General features: G+C 41.7%; 1 protein-coding gene across 3 annotated transcripts in view; it reads right to left on the bottom strand.

Annotated features, from left to right (window-relative positions):
* PTPN3 (protein tyrosine phosphatase non-receptor type 3) overlaps nt 1–19165 on the bottom strand; it is a 294126-nt gene that overhangs the window by 117405 nt on the left and 157556 nt on the right. Inside the window, exon 8 of one of the 3 annotated variants that reach the window (XM_077491913.1) lies at nt 9555–9675. The exons of the other annotated variants lie outside the window; for them this stretch is intronic. Within the exon in view, the coding sequence (XP_077348039.1) occupies nt 9555–9675 (121 nt within the window). The remainder of the gene's footprint in view (nt 1–9554; nt 9676–19165) is intronic. 3 annotated transcript variants of the gene reach the window in all.

The raw sequence follows: 19165 nt of genomic DNA, 5'->3' as shown, positions 1-19165 counted from the left end.
AAACCGCTGGCAGCAAAAGTGAGGACACCCCTAAGTGAAAATGTTCAAATTGGGCCCAAAGTGTCAATATTTAGTGTGACCACCATTATTTTCTAGCACTGCCTTAACCCTATTGGGCATGGAGTTCACCAGAACTTCACAGGTTGCCACTGGAGTCCACTTCCACTCCTCCTTCCATTTGAAGATGCCCCACAGATAGGGTTTAGGTCTGGAGACATGCTTGATCAGTCCATCCTCTTTACCCTCAGCTTCTTTAGCAAGGCAGTGATCATCTTGGAGGTGTGTTTGGGGTTGTTATCATGTTGGAATACTGCCCTGCGGCCCAGTCTCCAAAGGGAGGGGATCATGCTCTGTTTCAGTAGGTGACAGTACATGTTGGCATTCATGGTTCCCTCAATGAACTGTAGCTCCCCAGTACCAGCAGCACTCATGCAGTCCCAGACCATGACACTCCCACCACCATGCTTGACTGTAGGCAAGACACACTTGTCTTTATACAATACTACTCAACTGGTTGCTGACACACATGCTTGACACCATCTGAACCAAATAAGTTTATCTTGGTCTCATCAGACCTGGTTCAACAGCTCTCACAATTGGCTGGCAAACATTCAAGGGTATACCCTTTATTGCAAGGATAGAGAGAGTAAAAAAGGGGGAGAGGTATGCCTATATATCAAGAATAATGTACAGGTGAATGTGAGAGATGACATAACTAAGGGAGCTAGGAAGTAGGTGGAATACTTATGGGTAGAGCTCCAAAGGGATGACGCTAAGGGGAAAAAAATACTGGGAGTATGCTATAGGCCCCCTAACCTGGGGGAGGAAGGGGAAACAGATCTATCACAATTTGGATTAGCAGCAAGGATGGGAAGTGTTATCATAATGTTTCATCTAAGGCTCGCCAGTTCCTAAATGTCTTGCAGGGCAATTTTATGGGTCAGATGGTAGATGCACCAACTAGAAATAAAGCGTTACTGGATCTACTAATTACCGACAATACAGACCTGATCACGGATGTGGAAATATGGGCAATTTAGGTAACAGCGATCACAGGTCAACGGGCTTCAGCATAAATCACACAAATAGGAAACATAAGGGGAATACAAAGACACTGAATTCCAAAAGAGCCAACTTCCCTAAACTACGAACCTTGCTAGAAGGCATGAAATGGGATAAAATCTTAGGAACAAAGAACACAGAGGAGAGATGGGTTTGCTATAAGAGCATATTAAATAAGGGAATTAGCCAATGCATCCCATTGGGTAATAAATTTAAAAGAGCGAACAAAAGTCCTGGATGGCTTAACTGTAAACAATGTAAAAAAACATATAAAAGCAAAGGAGAAGGCCTTCAAAAAAATACAAGGTTGAGGGATCAGAATTCAGACAAAGAATGCAACAAGAAATGTAAGGGTGCAATAAGGATGGCGAAGATAGAACATGAAAGACACAGCGAAGGAGAGCAACAAAAGCATTGGCCCCATAAAGAATGAGGTAGGACATCTGGTTACAAAGAATGGAGAGATGGTGAAGGTATTGAATTTATTCTTCTCCTCAGAGGACAAAAATTTAATTAGACTTGGGAAACGTAACATTAATAAATGACTGGGACCGGATGGCTTGCACCCGAGGGTACTTAGGGAACTCAGTCAAGTAATTGCCAGACCATTGTTCCTAATTTTTACTGACTGGAATGGAACCAGCTGACTGGAGAAAAGCCAATGTAGCACCAATATTTATAATGGGCTCAAAATACATCCCTGGGAATTACAGACCAGTTAGCCTAACATCAATAGTATGTAAACTCTTGGAGGGGATGATAAGGGACTATATACAAGATTTTAGTAATGAGAACGGTATCATTAGCAGTAATCAGCATGGATTCATGAAGAATCGTTCTTGCCAAACCAATCTATTAACCTTTTATGAGGAGGTGAGCTGCCATCTGAATAAAGGAAGGCCCGTAGACGTGGTGTATCTGGATTTTGCAAAAGCATTTGACATGGTTCACCATAAACATTTACTGCACAAAATAAGGTCCATTGGCATGGACCATAGGGTGAGTACATGGATTGAACTGGCTACAAGGGCAAGTTCAGAGGGTGGTGATAAATGGGGAGTACTTGGAATGGTCAGGGGTGGGTAGTGGGGTTTCCCAGGGTTCTGTGCTGGGACCAATCCATTTAATTCATTCATAAATTACCTGGAGAATGGGGTAAACAGTTCAATCTCTGTATTTGCAGACAAAACTAAGCTAAGCAGGGCAGTGACTTCTCCACAGGATGTGGAAACCTTGCAAAAAGATCTGAACAAATGAATGGGGTGGGCAACTGCATGGCAAATGATTTTCAATGTAGAAAAATGTAAAATAATGTATTTGGGTGGCAAAAATATGAATGTAATCTATACACTGTGGGGAGAACCTCTGTGGGAATCTAGGAATGGAAAAGGACCTGCGAGTCCTAGTAGATGATAGGCTCAGCAATGGCATGCAATGCCAAGCTGCTGCTTACATAGCAAACAGAATATTGGCATGCATTAAAAAGGGGATCAACTCCAGAGATAAAACGATAATTCTCCCACTCTACTTTGGTCCAGTTGCATCTGGAATATGCTGTCCAGTTCTGGGCACCAGTCCACAGGAAGGATGTACTGGAAATGGAAAATTAGAAGAAAAGAGGTTTAACTTTAAACTACGTAGAGGGTTCTACTGTAAGAGTGAATTCCCTTCCACTGGCAGTGGTCTCAGTGGGGGGCATCGATAGTTTCAAGAAACTATTATACAAGCACCTGAACAACCGCAACATACAGGGATATACAATGCAATACTGACATACATTGAGGTCCATAAATATTGGGACATCGACAATTGACTGCAAAGGATTAAAAAGCGACAGTTTGATGGATGATTGTTAATCTGTCCCATTACTTTTGGTCCCTTAAAAAGTAGGAGGCACATATTCAAACTGTTGTAATTCCTACACCGTTCACCTGATTTGGATGTAAATACCCTCAAATTTAAGTCTGCAAGTTAAAGCACATCTTGTTCATTTCATTTCAAATCCATTGTGGTGGTGTATAGAGCCAAAGATTAGAATTGTGTCGATGTTCCAATGTTTATGGACCTGACTGTATATTTACACACATAGGTTGGACTTGATGTACTTGTGTCTTTTTCAACCTCACCTACTATGTAACTATGTAACCACAGGACATGGTTCCAGTAATCCATGTCCTTAGTCTGCTTGTTATCAGCAAACTGTTTGCAGGCTTTCTTGTGCATCATCTTTAGACAAGGCTTCCTCCTGGGATGAAGGCCACGCAGACCAATTTTATGCAGTGTGCGATGTATGGTCTGAGCACGGATAAGCTGACCCCCCTCCCCTGCAACCTCTGCAGAAATGCTGGCAGCACCTATACGTCTATTTGCCAAAGAAAACCTCTGGATATGACGCTGAGCATGCGCACTCAACTTCTTTGGTCGAACATGGTGAGGCCTGTTCTGAGTGGAACCTGCCCTGTTAAAACGCTATATGGTCTTGGTCACCGTGCTGCAGCTCAGTTTCAGGGTCTTAGCGATCTTCTTATAGCCTAGACCATCTTTATGAAGAGCAACAATTCTTTTTTTTTCAGATCCTCAGAAAGTTTTTTGCCATAAGGTACCATGTTGAACTTGCAGTGACCAGTTTGAGAGAAAGAGCGATAAACACAAAATTTAACACATCTGCTCCCCATTCACACCCAAGATCTTGTAACACTAACTAGTCACATGACACAGGGGAGGGAAAATGGCTTATTGGGCCCAATTTGGACATTTTCACTCAGGGGTGTATTCACTTTTGTTTCCAGCATCTTAGACATTAATGGCTGCATGTTGAGTTATTTTGAGGGGACAGAAAATTTACACTGTTATACAAGCTGTACACTCACTACTTTACATTGTAGCAAAGTGTCATTTCTTCAGTGTTGTCACATGAAAAGATATAATAAAATATTTACAAAAATGTGAAAATTGGGTACACCTGTTTAATTGCTTGGTAACACAACTTGCTAATCAGCCAATCACATGGCAGCAACTCAATGCATTTAGGCATCTAAATGTGGTGAAGACGACTTGCTAAAGTTCAAACTGAGTATTAGAATGGGGAAGAAAGGGGATTTAAGTGACTTGATGTGGCATGGTTGTTGGTGTCAGACGGGCTGGTCTGAGTATTTCAAAAATTACTGATCTACCATACCTATCTTTAGGGTTTACAGAGAATGGTCCAAAAAAGAGAAAATATCCAGTGAACAGTAGTTGTGTGGACGAAAATGCCTTGTTGATGTCAGAGGATAATGAGCAGACAGGTTTGAGATGGCAGAAAGGCAACAGTAACTCAAATAACTACTCGGCACAACCAAGGTATGCAGAATACTATCTCTGAACACACAGTACATCAAACCTTGAAGCAGATGGGCTACAGTAGCAGAAGAGTTAAAGAGGAAGTAAACCCATTAGGGTTTACTTCCTCTTTGTTTCTCTGCAAAGTTAAAGCATAATGGGCTACTATGCATCGCATAGTAGCCCATTATGTATCACTTACATGACACAGGAGCCAGCGATGTCACCGCTGTCCCCTCTTCCACGGAGCGTCCATCTTATTTCTGGGTATCGTGGCTCCGGCGCTGTCATTGGACAGAGAATCGATGACGTCACTCCCGCGCATGCGCACGGGAGCCACCACTAATGGCATATCAGCGTTAGCAGTGGCATCCTCAGTGCACCTGCGCACTGCTGTCTACGGCGCATGCGCCGTAGACAGCAGAGCCTGTCTTTTTGCAAATATCTCCTAAACTGTGTAGGTTTAGGAGATATTTCATGGACCTACAGGTAACCCTTAATCTAGGCTTACCTGTAGGTCAAAGTGGTCTGTAAGGGTTTACAACCACTTTAAGAGCAGGAAACTGAGGTTACAATTCCCACAGGCTCACCAAAATTGAACAATAAAAGACTGGAAAAACATTGCCCGGTCTGATGAGTCTCGATTTCAGCTGCAACATTTAGATGGTAGGGTTTAGAATGTGACGTAAATAACATGAAAGCATGGATCCATCCTGCCTTGTATCAATGGTTCAGGCTGGTAGTGGTATAATGGTGTGGGGGATATTTTCTTGACTACAGTGTGCCCATCTTCTGATGGCTACTTCCAGTACGATAATGCACAAAGCTCAAATCATCTCATACTGGTTTCTTGAACATGACAATGCGGTCACTGTACTCCAATGGCCTCCACAGTCACCAGATCTCAAGCCAATAGAGCACTTTTGGGATGTAGTGGAACGGGAGATTTGCATTATGGATGTGCAGCCGACAAATCTGCAGCAACTGTGGGATGCTAGCATGTCAACATGGACCAAAATCTCTGAGGAATGTTTTCAACGCCGTGTTGACTTCATGCCATGAATAATTAAGACAGTTCTGAAGGCAAAAGTGGGTCCAACCCGGTACTAGCTAGGTGTACCTAGTAAAGTGGCCAGTGGGTGAGTGTGTATATATACAAGCAGTCCCCTAGTTATAAACATCCAACTTGCAAACAACGCCTACTTACAAACAGAGGGAGACAACAGGAAGTGAGAAGAAAGCTACCCCTTGGAAGGGAAATCCACTCTTTTTTTGGCTGGGGCTACACTTAAAAAATGTACCTGTTCCGACTTACAGATTCAACTTAAGAACAAACCTACAGTCCCCATCTTATTTGTAACCCTGAGACCGCGTGTGTTATAAATATATACATACATATATATATATATATATACACACAGTATATATATACACACAGTATATACATACAAACACACTATATTACCAAAGGTATTGTGATGCCTGCCTTTACACGCACATAAACTTTAGTGGCATCCCAGTCTTAGTCCATAGGGTTCAGTATTGAGTTGGCCCACCCTTTGCAGCTATAACAGCTTCAACTCTTCTGTGAAGGCTGTCCACAAGGTTTTGGAGTGTGCCTATGGGAATGTTTGACCATTCTTCAAGAAGTATCTGTGAGGTCAGGCATTGATGTGGACGAGAAGGCCTGGCTTTGCAGTCTCCGCTCTAATTCCGCTCTAATTCATTCCAAAGGTGTTGAAGTCAGGACTGTGCAGGTCAGTCAAGTTCCTCCACCCCAAACTCGCTCATTGATGTTTTTATGGACCTTGTTTGTGAAAAAGGAGAAGTCTCTCTTAGGAAGAGGGTCTATTACATTTTTTACTAGTTTTTCTTGAGATTAGGTGTGACAAATTTAGAATGTTCAGGTAAAACTGTGTACAAATCTCTCTTTAAAATGCTCCAATATTTCCTAAACTGTATTTTTTAGTCTAAAAACGAAAAAAAAAAAAAAAAATCTAAATCTTCTTTATCTTGTAACCTATTGTCCCCTTTAACCACTTTCTGCAAAAACTATTCCACAATAATTTCTGACTGTTGTACAAAATCTTCCTGAGGTGCCGTTCCAACGTAGTCTCATAAATTGACCTCTGGGCACATTTGATAACCACAAGACACAGTTGAAATTATAAAGGAGGATATAATTATTACAGTGAGCCAGTTAAAAAAACAGTTTGTGTCATAAATCTTCCTGTCAGAAATAGTCCAAAGGAAACTCCAGCTTGAGGACTTTGTTTTTGTTTTGCATAATCCTTACATAAAGTACTATAATGGTATTACAAAACATAAAAATACAGTACTGTACAATCAGCAAAACTTAACAAAAGTTTGGTCCAACAAAGTTGGACCAAAGTAGTGCAGGGACTACTTTGAAGTCGCACAGATATGAATGGTACTCATTGAAAATCATGGAGTACAACTTGTCATGCGACTTTGCAGTCCCAAGTCGCACAAGTGTGAAAGGGGCCATACAGTGAACTTCTTTTGTTCTTCTTCTTTTTCCTCTTCAAACTCTATTAAATTTTCGTTAGTTAGCTCTCCCCCGACATATTCCACTTATTCTTCAATATCTTCCACTCCAACATCTAACTAAGCATGTTAGCAAGTGCCAGTTTTTCTATTTATGACATTGACATGTTCATCTTTGTCAAATTCTTCAAAATTCATCCACAAAATGTTTTAGGCACTTTATCCATATGCGCAGCATACACTTATTTGTCACTCCCTCCCAAGCTGATTCAATGTTTTTCATGCAGTGTGAAATGTATGATATCCACAAATCATGAAGGGTTACTTCACCATTTTTTTTACTGTTACGGCTTTAGAAAAAGTTGTGCACAAATAGTAGAATTTGAATGCAGCTATAGCTCTCAGTCCATTTGTTGAGGAACCAATACTCAAATAAAGCTTGCGTCATCCATGGGCGTCTGGAAATAGGGGCTGGGGGGGGGGGCAATTGCCCCTTCCCAGAATCATCAGGTGTTGGCTTGCAGTTGCACTGTGTCTGTGTGTTGTGTTGAAATGTCCGCCGCTGACTTTTTCTTCTAGGTCTGCAGCTGCTACTACGCTGCTCTCTGCTCTGTCCTGACACTGTCATATGTTCTCCGCTTGGCAGCTCGGCCTTTCCGCGCTCTTCACTGATTGGCTGCCTGTGTAGTGTGTAGGTGTGTTGTTGTAGATGGATCCGCCCACTCAAGTGTGAGCCGCAGAGCCGAGTCATATCCGGGCCGACACTGCCACCGCCCACTCAAGTGCGAGTCGCCCAGTAATATACTACCTGTGCCTAGGCAACATAAGAACTGCGAGGAACCACAGGTAACAGCAGTTAGTAGCAGCCAGGACTTCCAGGAGGAAGAGCATTTTGATTTATTTATTGCTAATTTGCTGTAAAGATATGTCTCTTTAGTGTATTATGTTGTTATTATCATGACTAAAATACAGAGATAATTCATGTCTTCATCACTTTGTATTAGAAGTTACTACTCAGGCCAGACCAGTCCATGCCCATATCATTTATATAGCCTAGAGAATGCAATGTACATTTTTTGCATTGCAATATATCTGTTGTGGCCTTATTTTGATCTTGATGAAAACAGCTATACAGACTGATCAAAATATGGCCAGAACACCCCCCACCTGCCCCCCCCCCCCCGAAAAAAAGTTCTGGGGACGTCATCCATGCCTTGTTATTTACTTGATAGTAAAAGAGCAGCATGAACTTGCTAGTCTGCTTCAATGCGTCTGTTCTCTAAGCAATAGATGAGGAAAGGCTTTAACTTGAACCCAATAAAATTTCTTCCCAATAATAATGTCCTTACAAACTCTGAAGCCGGGCATTGTTTTAGCTTCTTTGTATATGTAGGACCTTTCGGGCATTTTCTTCCAAAAAAAGCCTAGTTTCATCCATATTGAAGATTTGTTCTGGACAGTAGCCAAGTTTGCCTGTCATTTTTGCTGCCTCATTGCTGACACTAAAAATTATGTAGGTTGAATCTGCAACAAAACTGTTGAAACTATTCATGGCTTGCTGCAAAGGTTTCCATCGATTCTTCACCTTTGAACACCTTTAAAGTCTCAAAGATACTGAGTGCCTTGGTTTACATTTTTAAAGGGCTCTTTTTTGTATCTGGTCATCAAATCAGATTGGCAGTAATTTCTCCAAGTCATGAATGAGGCCGTTCTGCTGCCTAGTTATTATGGCTTTAAAGCCTGTTGATGCTTTAACCGCCTCTTTGACTCTATGTTTATCATTCAGGATTGTTTAAATAGTTGGATGCACCAGCTCCAACTCATGTGCTATCGTTTTAGCTTTTTAACTATGAGCTTCATAGTTATTTATGACCTTTACTCAAAATCAATAGCCTTCCTTTGTTTCTTGGTGCTTTCTCCAGGTGAGGTCAATGCCCTCGTTTTTGCTGACATCTTGTACTATGGGGTGCAAAATAAAGTGCAATACAGTACAGTATATGATTTCAAATACCCAGATCTCACACCACTACTGCCTCATTTAAATGCTTAAAGAAGAAGCTTTATAAACATGCAGCCACACACATACTGTACAGTACATACACATATAGTATTGTATACTATGTAGTTTAGCACTGTACTGTATACACAGTACTGTACATACAGTAAAGTACAGTAAACAGGTAGTAACGTACACAGTACTGAACCAGCGGAGAGCTGGTCGTAAGTCCAGACGGTCGGTAAACAGGTAAGTTGTTAAGTGAGGAGTATCTGTATTGTTTTAGGTGTTTTTTTTACATTTCTGTATTGATATAGAATGATGGTGGTGTGTGTGTGTGTATGGTGGGGGGCGGTGGGGTTGAGGACACTACAGTGTGGGGGAGGCAGAAGAGCAGAGAACACTGCAGTGGGGGAGCAGAGTACATTACTGGGGGATGATGTTAAAAGGGGCAGAGGTCATTACTGGTGGGGGGGTGATTTGATACAATATGTGTCATGCTGTCTTTTTATTGGGGGCTTTACTTTTATTTATTTTTTAAAGGGCAATGATAACATCCCTCCAATGATTTTCTAGTCCTGTTGTCCAGGTAGCTTCTGAAAGGTTGCCAACCCCTGGTCTAGAAGGTGGCGAGAATTTCCCCAACAGGCTCTAAAACGGTTATTACCTGTGCTGATTGTGGAGAGATTCTACTTTGCTTATAAAGTCATTGTCTTGACCTGGAATAAAGCTTTTATTTGATAGGTATCCTGGAAGATGCACTGAAGAATTATAGTCTCCAAATTCAGCTGAAAAAAAAAAAAAGAAGAATTTAAAAATCATAGTAGTTACATTGTTGTTTAACCTCACTGTTGACATCTATACAGAGTACCTTTTCTTTTTTTATGTAACTTATGGATAAATGGGATTATGTGGACTATATAAATATATTTAATTTTAAATACCTTGAACATTGGCAGTACTCATTGTTCCCAAAATTATTCTTAGGGAAAATGTGATCTCAAAAAATGCTAAAAAAAACGAAAAATAAACCAAAATAATAAAACCATCAAATAAAATGGCTTACCAAGAAAAATTGCATAGTGTGCAGAACTTTCTAACAATCTGTCTCATGAGCTTACTCTACCCCATATATTTCTAAATTTCAGTTCTGTGTTAAAACTAGTAAACTATGTGTTTAAACAAGACAGATTACAAAAAATAACATTAAAATGTTCTGTAATCTTCCAATACGCATTTTACTCCAGAGCTGCAAGAACTCCCACACCCGAATCTTTCAGTGATGTTCCAGCTTTACTCATGAACAGCTTTCAAAGCAGTTTAATCCCTGTTCAAGCTAAGAAAACCGCATTAGCTCCTTGGCAAATTTGCTTGGACCACAGCCACACAGTTCATCCTAAACTGAAACAATACTTAAGTGCACTAGTCTATCTCCGAAATATGTTTAAAAGCAAATATAGAGAAAAATTACTCTAAACATTACAATACATTAAACCGCTACATATACGTTATAATGCATAGTATACATTTACTAAAGCATACCAAAAAGGTAACCCTGTGTTTACAAGCAAAAAATAAAATGAGACTACTGAAATAAGTCAGATATTTGTAGGAATTTAAAAAAATGAAATAATATTTTAATATATGAAAATATAAATCATTCAATAATTGAATAGCATGCTGATTATTAAAGTACCTGTGTGCAAGCCATATTTCTAAATTTTAAATATAATACACAAACATATTATATACACATACTCACATTCAACATTCTTTTTTTGTTTACAAACGATTTTATTGAGTTAAAGACAAAAATAGAGAGAAAGCAAAACCAGTCAATGGAATAACAAACTGGCAGGACATGTTATCACTTAGTAAAAGTAAAGAAATAGGTAAAACAAATCAGTAAACGGGACTTGTATGTTCTGTACATGACACAAAATGAGTCAATAAACCATGTAAAGGTAATATAACAAATCAGTAAAAAATGGTAATACATAGGCCCCTTTCACACAAGCCAGATTTCCTAAGGAATCTGTTCTGATCATCAGGGATTCAATTCACAGATTCCCTCATGATTGGAGCAGAGCAGGCGGATGACACATCTGTGAAAGGACAAAACAGAAAGCGCCACTTATGTGAAAGAGCGAATTAATCAAAAGATCTGAGATGAGGAGATGGCCAGGGCACACTTGGATAGACAGGCGACGCGCTCGGAGCGTCAGCTACTTCTAAAGGCCTGGGGCTGTACTGCACTAACAACCATTTATACTGGAACGCTGGCTGTGGGACTAAAACAGCCAGCAAGTCCATGAAAAACAAGAAAGGAAAAACAAGTGCGTAGCCTGTCTAGCCAAGTGTGCCCATGCTGTGTGTATCCTGGTGGTCTCCCTGTCTCCAGTGACGTCACATCCACCCTCCGGTTCACAATGGTTCTCCCAGCTTCTCTGGATGCTATCCAGATACTACATAGCATCAGCAACTTTTGTGGTCCCTGTGCAAAGCACGATGTCCGTGAGATGGATCAGAGGGGCTTCTCCATGCACCAGATGAGCTTGTGTTTTATTTTGTGCTTAATCCTTTGATTAAATTGTTCTTTTAATACTACACTCAGGTGGTGCTTCCTGTTTTGTCCTTTCATTTGATTTCACAGAGCTGGCTTTTCTCCGACGAGGGCTGCCACCATTAGATTTTAATTGATTTATTGGACTTATGGACTCATTCTCAGCTTATTTATTTGATTCTATTTCATGTGCCCACCAATATAATTGTGATTATCCATAGGGCTTTCATTGCATACCTTTATATTCATGTTTATTTTGTGTGCTGTGCCAGTTATCTTCCGTTTACTTTTTGGATGACACATGTGTGTCCACTCATTTTCTGCAGTCCCACTTCAATTAAAAATCAGCATATACCATCATAAATGGAATGGTACATTTTCTTCAGAATTTTAATAGACTCCATATGCAATATTACTTGAGAGCATGTTACTGAGTCAGAACTACAGTTAAGAGCAATAACCCACTGAATGGCACTAAACAAGAGCACAATAACCTTTCACAGGGTGAAGGCACATCAGGGATAGAAGCAAACAACAGGCACATTGGCATCATTAAGCTAAGTTGGGAGCCTATCGTTTGTGCTGTTTTACTAGCCACTTGTTGCCCCCTTGGGCACAATATTTTACAGCACCAAAAAAGTAAATAATGGTGCCACATCTGGGCATCCCCTGAAGTACTTGGCAGGAACCAACTGAAAAATTGCATGAAGTTTCGCTGGAGTCATGCACCACCTAAAATCATTTCTCGAACTGAGATTGAATGCGTACATTTATGGAAGTTTGAGAGCCTATCTAACCAATCCTGGGTAGATAATTCCAATGCAGATCCAGCTTCCCATTGAACTTCTTTGGAAGGTGAAGACCGTTAAGGAAGCAATATAGTGCTGAACTCATATCGGGAAAGGCACATCTGCTCAAAATTAATAGGTGGAGATGTTATGGTCAGTGCAAAATGGGTACTATAAAAGTGTTGCATTTGCCAATATTTAAAGCCCTCAGAATTACAGAGTCATAAAATTGTTGAATTTGAGGAAGGCGCAAAGTGAAAATCAATCAATCAATCAGTGAATTTAGAGAAACCAGTTTATGGTCAACCTAGTGCAAAAGGTGTGGCTGCCAGAAAAGTAACATCTCCCAAAAAGGATGCTAATGGGAAGACAGAAAATGTGAGTCTATATTTTGTGTTATATAAAGACCATAAATGCAACAATTGGCATACAATTGCATTAGGAGAGGCTAAAGCTATAGGACGGATTTAGACCAGAGTAACTCTGGCAAATGAAAGGGGTACATTGAGAGTGTTTCAAATTTGAGCCTATGTGTGTAGTGGTGGCATACCATTGTGTGAGTTGTACCAGTCTTGCTGGCAAATAATATTGCCACAGATTAGGTAGACCCAATCCCCCTTGGGCTTGGGGTCTATATAACATAATTTCCGCAAATCTGAATCGCTTACCAAACATTTGCATTCTAATGGACATTTACACATTAGCAAAGATCAGTTAGCTTTACACAAGCACACTAGGTAAACACTCCAGGAACGCTCACATGCACATTTATTCATTCATTGACCATAATATTTAACAGACATTTGGTTAATTACTATATCGAAGTAGCATATTATGCATAAAACTAAAATGGGTCTCAGGATGCTTGTGCATTTACCACCAACCTGCTCAAATTGCTTAGCTTGTGTCAGTTTATGAAACAGATACTCTTTTTTAAGCTATTTGAAATCCCAGCCCCCTGCCTCTAATATTTGCCATCAGATCAGCCAACTTCCCATAGCGCCTTTATGTTTGGGGTTGATTATGTATGTGAATACCTCTTTCTAGTACTTTTTGCAAAAAAAAAAAAAAAAACTGAATTCCTCCAGAAGGCACTGTCATTTTGCCCTCAAAAGAAAGAGGAGTATGATAACTTGATTTATAGATTTCAAAGAGAAACAGCTATATCTAGTTTATTCAACAGCTGAAGATACAGGTATAAAAAGTGAAACATGTTTAGATCGAAAAGAGGGCAGGTGGAGAATTCCAGGTAAATAAGAAAGAAAAGAACATACCGTACGTAAGTATAAAAATGTTGACAGTTCTAACAGTCTACTTCTTCTAGGACTGGAAAAGACATGAGAACATTGGCGTTCCTTAAGAAATACATTCTACAAACATTACTGTCCAAGACATATAATGTCATATAATCATCAGTGGGATAAGCATCGTGCTAAATCTTATGAAAGTGGGCCAAGAGATCAGAACTATACACGCTGCAATACAAAGGGGGATGTATTGACCAAGGTTCCTTTAATTTTTAAATATGACTTGAATTTTAACCAGGACCGAGCCTCTTTTTGAGATTTGTTGTTTACAAGTTTAAAACAGTTTTTTTTTTTTTTGCTAGAAAATTACTTAGAATTCCCAAACATTATAATTTTTTTTCTAACACCCTAGAGAATAAAATGGCGGTTGTTGCAATGCTTTCTGTCACACTGTGTTTGTGCAGCGGTAGCGCACTTTTTTGGGAAAAAATACACTTTTTGGAATTAAAAAATAAGACAACAGTCAAGTTAGCTCAATTTTTTTTTTTTATAATTTGAAAGATAATGTTACGCCGAGTAAATTGATACCCAACATGTCACTCTTAAAAATTGCGTCCGCTCGTGGAATGCCGACAAACTTTTTCTCCATAGGCGATGTTTAAAAAATTCGACAGGTTGCATGTTTTGATTTACAGAGGGGGTCTCGTGCTATAATTATTGCTCTTGCTCTACCAATTGTGTCGATACCTCACATGTGTGGTTTGAACATCATTTTCATATGCGGGTGCTGCTGACGCATGTGTTTTCTTCTGCATGCGAGCTCGGTGGGACAGGGCACGTTTAAAATTAGAATTTTTTTTTCTTATTTATTTTACCTTTTATTTTTACATTGTTATTTTATAAAAAAAAAAATGTGAACATCCCTTGTAATAGAAAAAAAGTATGACAGGACCTCTTAAATATGAGATCTGGGGTCAAAAAGACCTCAGATCTCATATCTACACTAAAAGAAAAAAAAAAGAAAATAATAATAATAATAATTTTGTAATTTAACCACTTGCCGACCATTGTACACCGATATATGTCGGCACAATGGCAGTAGTGGGCAAATGGATGTACCTGAATGTCCCCTTCAAGAGCCGGGGATAGCAGACGCTCATGGTCATGCTGTATCCGGCGGGGCGCGCCTGCTGATCTCCCGGCGATCGTGTCACGGAGCCTCAGAACGGGGAAGTGCCTATGGCATTTCCCCGTTCTGGCTTGTGACATAACAGAGATCACCGCTCCCTGTCATCAGGAGTGGTGACCGCAGTCATGTGACTAATAATCCACCCCCCCACCAGTTAGAATCACTCCCTAGGACACACTTGACCCCTTCACTGCCAGTGTCATTTACACAGTAATCAGTGCATTTTTTATTGCACTGATCGCTGTATAAATGACAATGGTCCCAAAATAGTGTCAAAAGTGTCCGACGTGCCCGCCATAATGTTGCAGTCCTGATAAAAATCGCAGATCGCCGCCATTACTAATAAAAAAAAATTAAAAATAAAAATGCCATAAAACTATCCCCTATTTTGCAGACGCTATAACTTTTGCGCAAACCAATCAATAAATGCTTATTATGATTATTTTTACCAAAAATATGTAGAAGAATACATATCGGCCTAAACTGAGGAAATTGTTTTTTTATATATTTTTGGGGGATATTATAGCAAAAAGTAAAAAATAATGCATTTTTTTCAAAACTGTCGCTCTTTTTTTGTTTATAGCGCAAAAAATAAAAACTGCAGACATGATCAAATACCACTAAAAGAAACCTCTATTTGTGGGGGAAAAAAAACATAAATTTTGCTTGGGTGCAATGCTGCACCACCGCACAATTGTCAGTTAAAACAAAACAGTACCGAATCGCAAAACGTGCTCTGGTCAGGAAGGGGGTAAAATCTTCCAAGGTTGAAGCGGTTAGAAAAAAATTTCTCTTTAGGAGCTATGGGTGGAGTGATGTTTTGACGTCGCTTCCGCCCTGCAATGTTATGGAGACGGTTGGGGGCCATCTTCACCTCACTAGTCTCCCTACCCAGCAAGGGGAAACACCCGTTCGCCTCCGCCACTGCCAACGGATCCGGTAAACGACGGAGGGCACCGGAGCGCAGCGGGAGGGGGGATCTCGAAGCAAATCCGCCACAGAGACCAGTCTTATCGAAAAGCAGACCACTGGCAGAAAAAGAGGATACCGGGCGTTATGGCAACTAGCTGCTGCCATAACAACGATATTCCTCTTCAAAGTTAGGATGTATATCGGCATGAGGCAGTCCGTAAGTGGTTAAAGGAGTTCACTATATTTCATTTTTAGTGGAACACCACACACATATAAGTAAATATTCATTTGATGCATAAACCAAGCAAAGAAGTTACTTAGTATATCTATTTACTAGGAACATGAAATAGGGTTATACTTGGAGGAGACACACCATTCAAATGTTTCAGGGTGAAAGGCGGTGGTTGTTTTGAGGAGTCCACCAACTCCAAAAACATACAAGTAATTTCTTGTATTCTTCTTTTCAGGAAATATTGTTACTGCTTATCTATATCCAAAAAAACGGAGTTACGTACCGGTAACATCCTTTTCCGGGAGTCTTTCAGGACAGCCACCTTAGAGAGACCCTGGCTCCTCCCCTCTCAGGAAACACCGCCTTCAATTTCAAGATTTAAGCCTCGTCCTCCCTCTGTTCCTCAGTTCTTCCAGAGTACCTCCGGCCAACTGGGGAGACACAAGAACACGTCAAACAAACAAACTTTCAATCTTACCTGACGGTCTCGTGTGACGAGATCCCGACGATCTCCAAAAACCTGGGTGGGAACCGGGGCTGTCCTGAAAGACTCCCGGAAAAGGATGTTACCGGTACGTAACTCCGTTTTTCCCAAGTTCGTCTTTCAGGACAGCCACCTTAGAGAGGATAAGCGAGCACATTACCTTAGGGTGGGACCACTGCTTGCAGCACTTTACGACCAAAGGCCTGGTCTTTGGCTGACAGGAGATCCAGTCTATAGTGTTTCACGAACGTAGCAAAACTGGACCATGTTGCAGCTCTACAGATCTGTTCAGGAGATGCACCAGCACACTCTGCCTGAGAAGTTGCCACTGCCCTGGTTGAGTGTGCTCTAATCCCAACTGGGGGTTCTAACCCCCCTGCCACATAAGCCTGCCCAATGGCTAACCTTAACCATCTGGCTATCGTACGTCTAGAGGCTCTGGAACCCTTCCTAGCCCCTGAAAACAACACAAAAAGTGAATCAGACTTCCTGAACTGACTTGTGCAATCTAAATAATGAAGGACACATCTTCTAACATCCAATCTATGAAAGATGTGTTCCTGTTCTCTTACTGGATTTGAACAGAAAGTAGGTAGCACAATCTCCTGGGCTCTATGAAAACTAGAGGCTACCTTAGGCAAAAAGGCCGGATCCGTCTTAAAAACCAAACGGTCCGGAAAAACCTGAAAAAAGGTGCCCTAACAGAAAGGGCTTCGAGTTCACTCACTCTCCTTGCTGTAGTGATCGCCACCAAAAACACCGTTTTGAGAGTGATCAGTTTTGATGAGCAACATTCCAATGGCTCAAAAGGTTCTCCTGTGAGAAATTGTAAAACTAAAGAAAGATCCCAAACTGGGAAGGGGGAATTTGAAACAGGTCTCTGCCTACTTAGGGCTTTGAAGAATCTCATTATCCAAGGGTCTGAAGCTAGCTGCCTTTCTAGAAACACGCTTAAAGCGGATACCTGACCCTTCAGAGTTCCAAGGGCTAAACCTTTATCTGCCCCAGCCTGTAGGAACTCTAGAACGGCTACAGAGCTGTGCACATTGAAGGAGCTCTCTGAGCACCAGCTATTGAACCGCCTCCATACCTTTAAGTAAATGGTCCTGGTTTCCTTTTTCCTGCAGTTTAGGAGCGTGGCTACTAAGCGATCTGAGAAGCCCTTGCCCTTCAACAGTTCTTCCTCAGAAGCCAAGCTGCAAGGTTCCACCGCTCTACCTGAGGACAGCAGATTGGACCCTGAGAAAGGAGATCCTCCTGGACTGGGAGAATCCAGGGGGGTTCTACAGATAGGCCCTTCAGAATGGAGAACCACGGCCTCCTGGGCCAGTGAGGTGCGATTAGAATAAGGGTAGTGTTCTCCACCTGAAACTTCCTTAACACTGCCGGAATCAGTACGGGAGGGGGGAAAGCATAGCACCTGGAGAAACCCCAATTCTGTGCTAGTGCGTCCACCGCCAACGCCCCGTCCCCCTTGTTTATAGAAAAGAAGCTGGCTACTTTCGCGTTTTCCCTCGAGGCAAAGAGGTCTATCGAAGGAATCCCCCACCTCTGGGTGATCATTTCGAAAACCTCCTGTTTGAGAACCCAGTTGCCTTCTCTCAATGTTCTCCTGCTGAGGAAATCTGCCACCTGATTTTGCTCCCCCTTCAAGTGGACTGCTGACAGGGACAGGACATTTGCTTCGGCCCACCCGAGGATGGCTTTTGTTAGGGCCCATAAGGATTCGCTTCTGGTGCCCCCCTGTCTGTTGATGTAGGCTACCACTGAGGAATTGTCCGACCTGACTTTTACGTGATGCCCCCTGAGTTCTCTCTGAAAGGTCCTGAGAGCCAGATCTACTGCCCTCAGCTCCCTCCAATTCGAGGATCTCTTCGACTCCCTCCTCTCCCAGGTACCCTGTATCAGGCGGGAGTCTAGGTGTGCACCCCAACCTGAGCTGCTTGCATCGGTTGTGACCACCCTGGATATTGGTAAAACCCACTCTAGGCCCTGGGACAAATTTGCTCCCTTTCTCCACCACCAGAGGGACCTCTTTACCTGGTCCGGAACCGACACCAAAGAATCCAGGGACCCCTGGCTGTGATCCCAAACCTTCAGTATAAATAATTGCAGGGGACGGTAATGTAATCCCGCCCACTGGACCGCCGGGAGCGTGGACGTCAGCAAACCCAATGCCGACATGACCCTCCTTACTGAGATCTGGTGGCTGCCCTGGAGAAACAACAGTGCCTTGTCTACCTTTTGAATTTTTTCTGAAGGGAGGAAGACTTTCTGTACTGTTGAGTCCAACACATATCCCAGGAAGGTGACCCTCTGGGAAGGATCTAAGTTGGACTTCTCCAGGTTCAGAAGCCAACCCAAGTTTACTAACAGGTCTCTTGTTGTCTGTAAATCTCGAGTCAGCTGTGTCGGAGAAGGGGCAAACAGGAGAAGATCGCCGAGATACGCGATCACTGAGATTCCCCTGAGACGCAGATAAGCCAGAACTTCTGCCATTACTTTGGTGAAGATCCGGGGGGAAGAGGATAGCCCAAAGGGAAGTGCTTTGAACTGTAGGTGTAGCACCCCTACCGAGGTTCTTACTGCCAGTCTGAGGAAACGCTGGTGGGCCTCTGCGATGGGAATATGCAGGTATGCATCTTTTAAATCTATCGATGCCATGAAACAGTTTGGTGGAAGAAGTGCTTTCACCGAGTAAACTGAATCCATCCGAAACCTTTTGTAGGTGACTGAGACATTCAGAGGCTTCAGGTTCAGGATAAGCCTGAACTTTCCCGAAGGCTTGCGAACCACAAACACGTGGGAATAGAAGCCCCTGCCTGTCTCTCCTGCTGGGACCCGTACTACCACTTCTTGTTCC

This window comes from Lithobates pipiens, unplaced genomic scaffold (genome assembly GCF_037356315.1).
Source record: "Lithobates pipiens isolate NorthernLeopardFrog02 unplaced genomic scaffold, aLitPip1_a1.2 Scaffold_19, whole genome shotgun sequence".
In the NCBI taxonomy this organism is placed as follows: Eukaryota; Metazoa; Chordata; class Amphibia; order Anura; family Ranidae; genus Lithobates; species Lithobates pipiens.
Note: the sequence above shows the minus strand (reverse complement) of the source record. Positions and strands in the feature narration are given on the sequence as shown.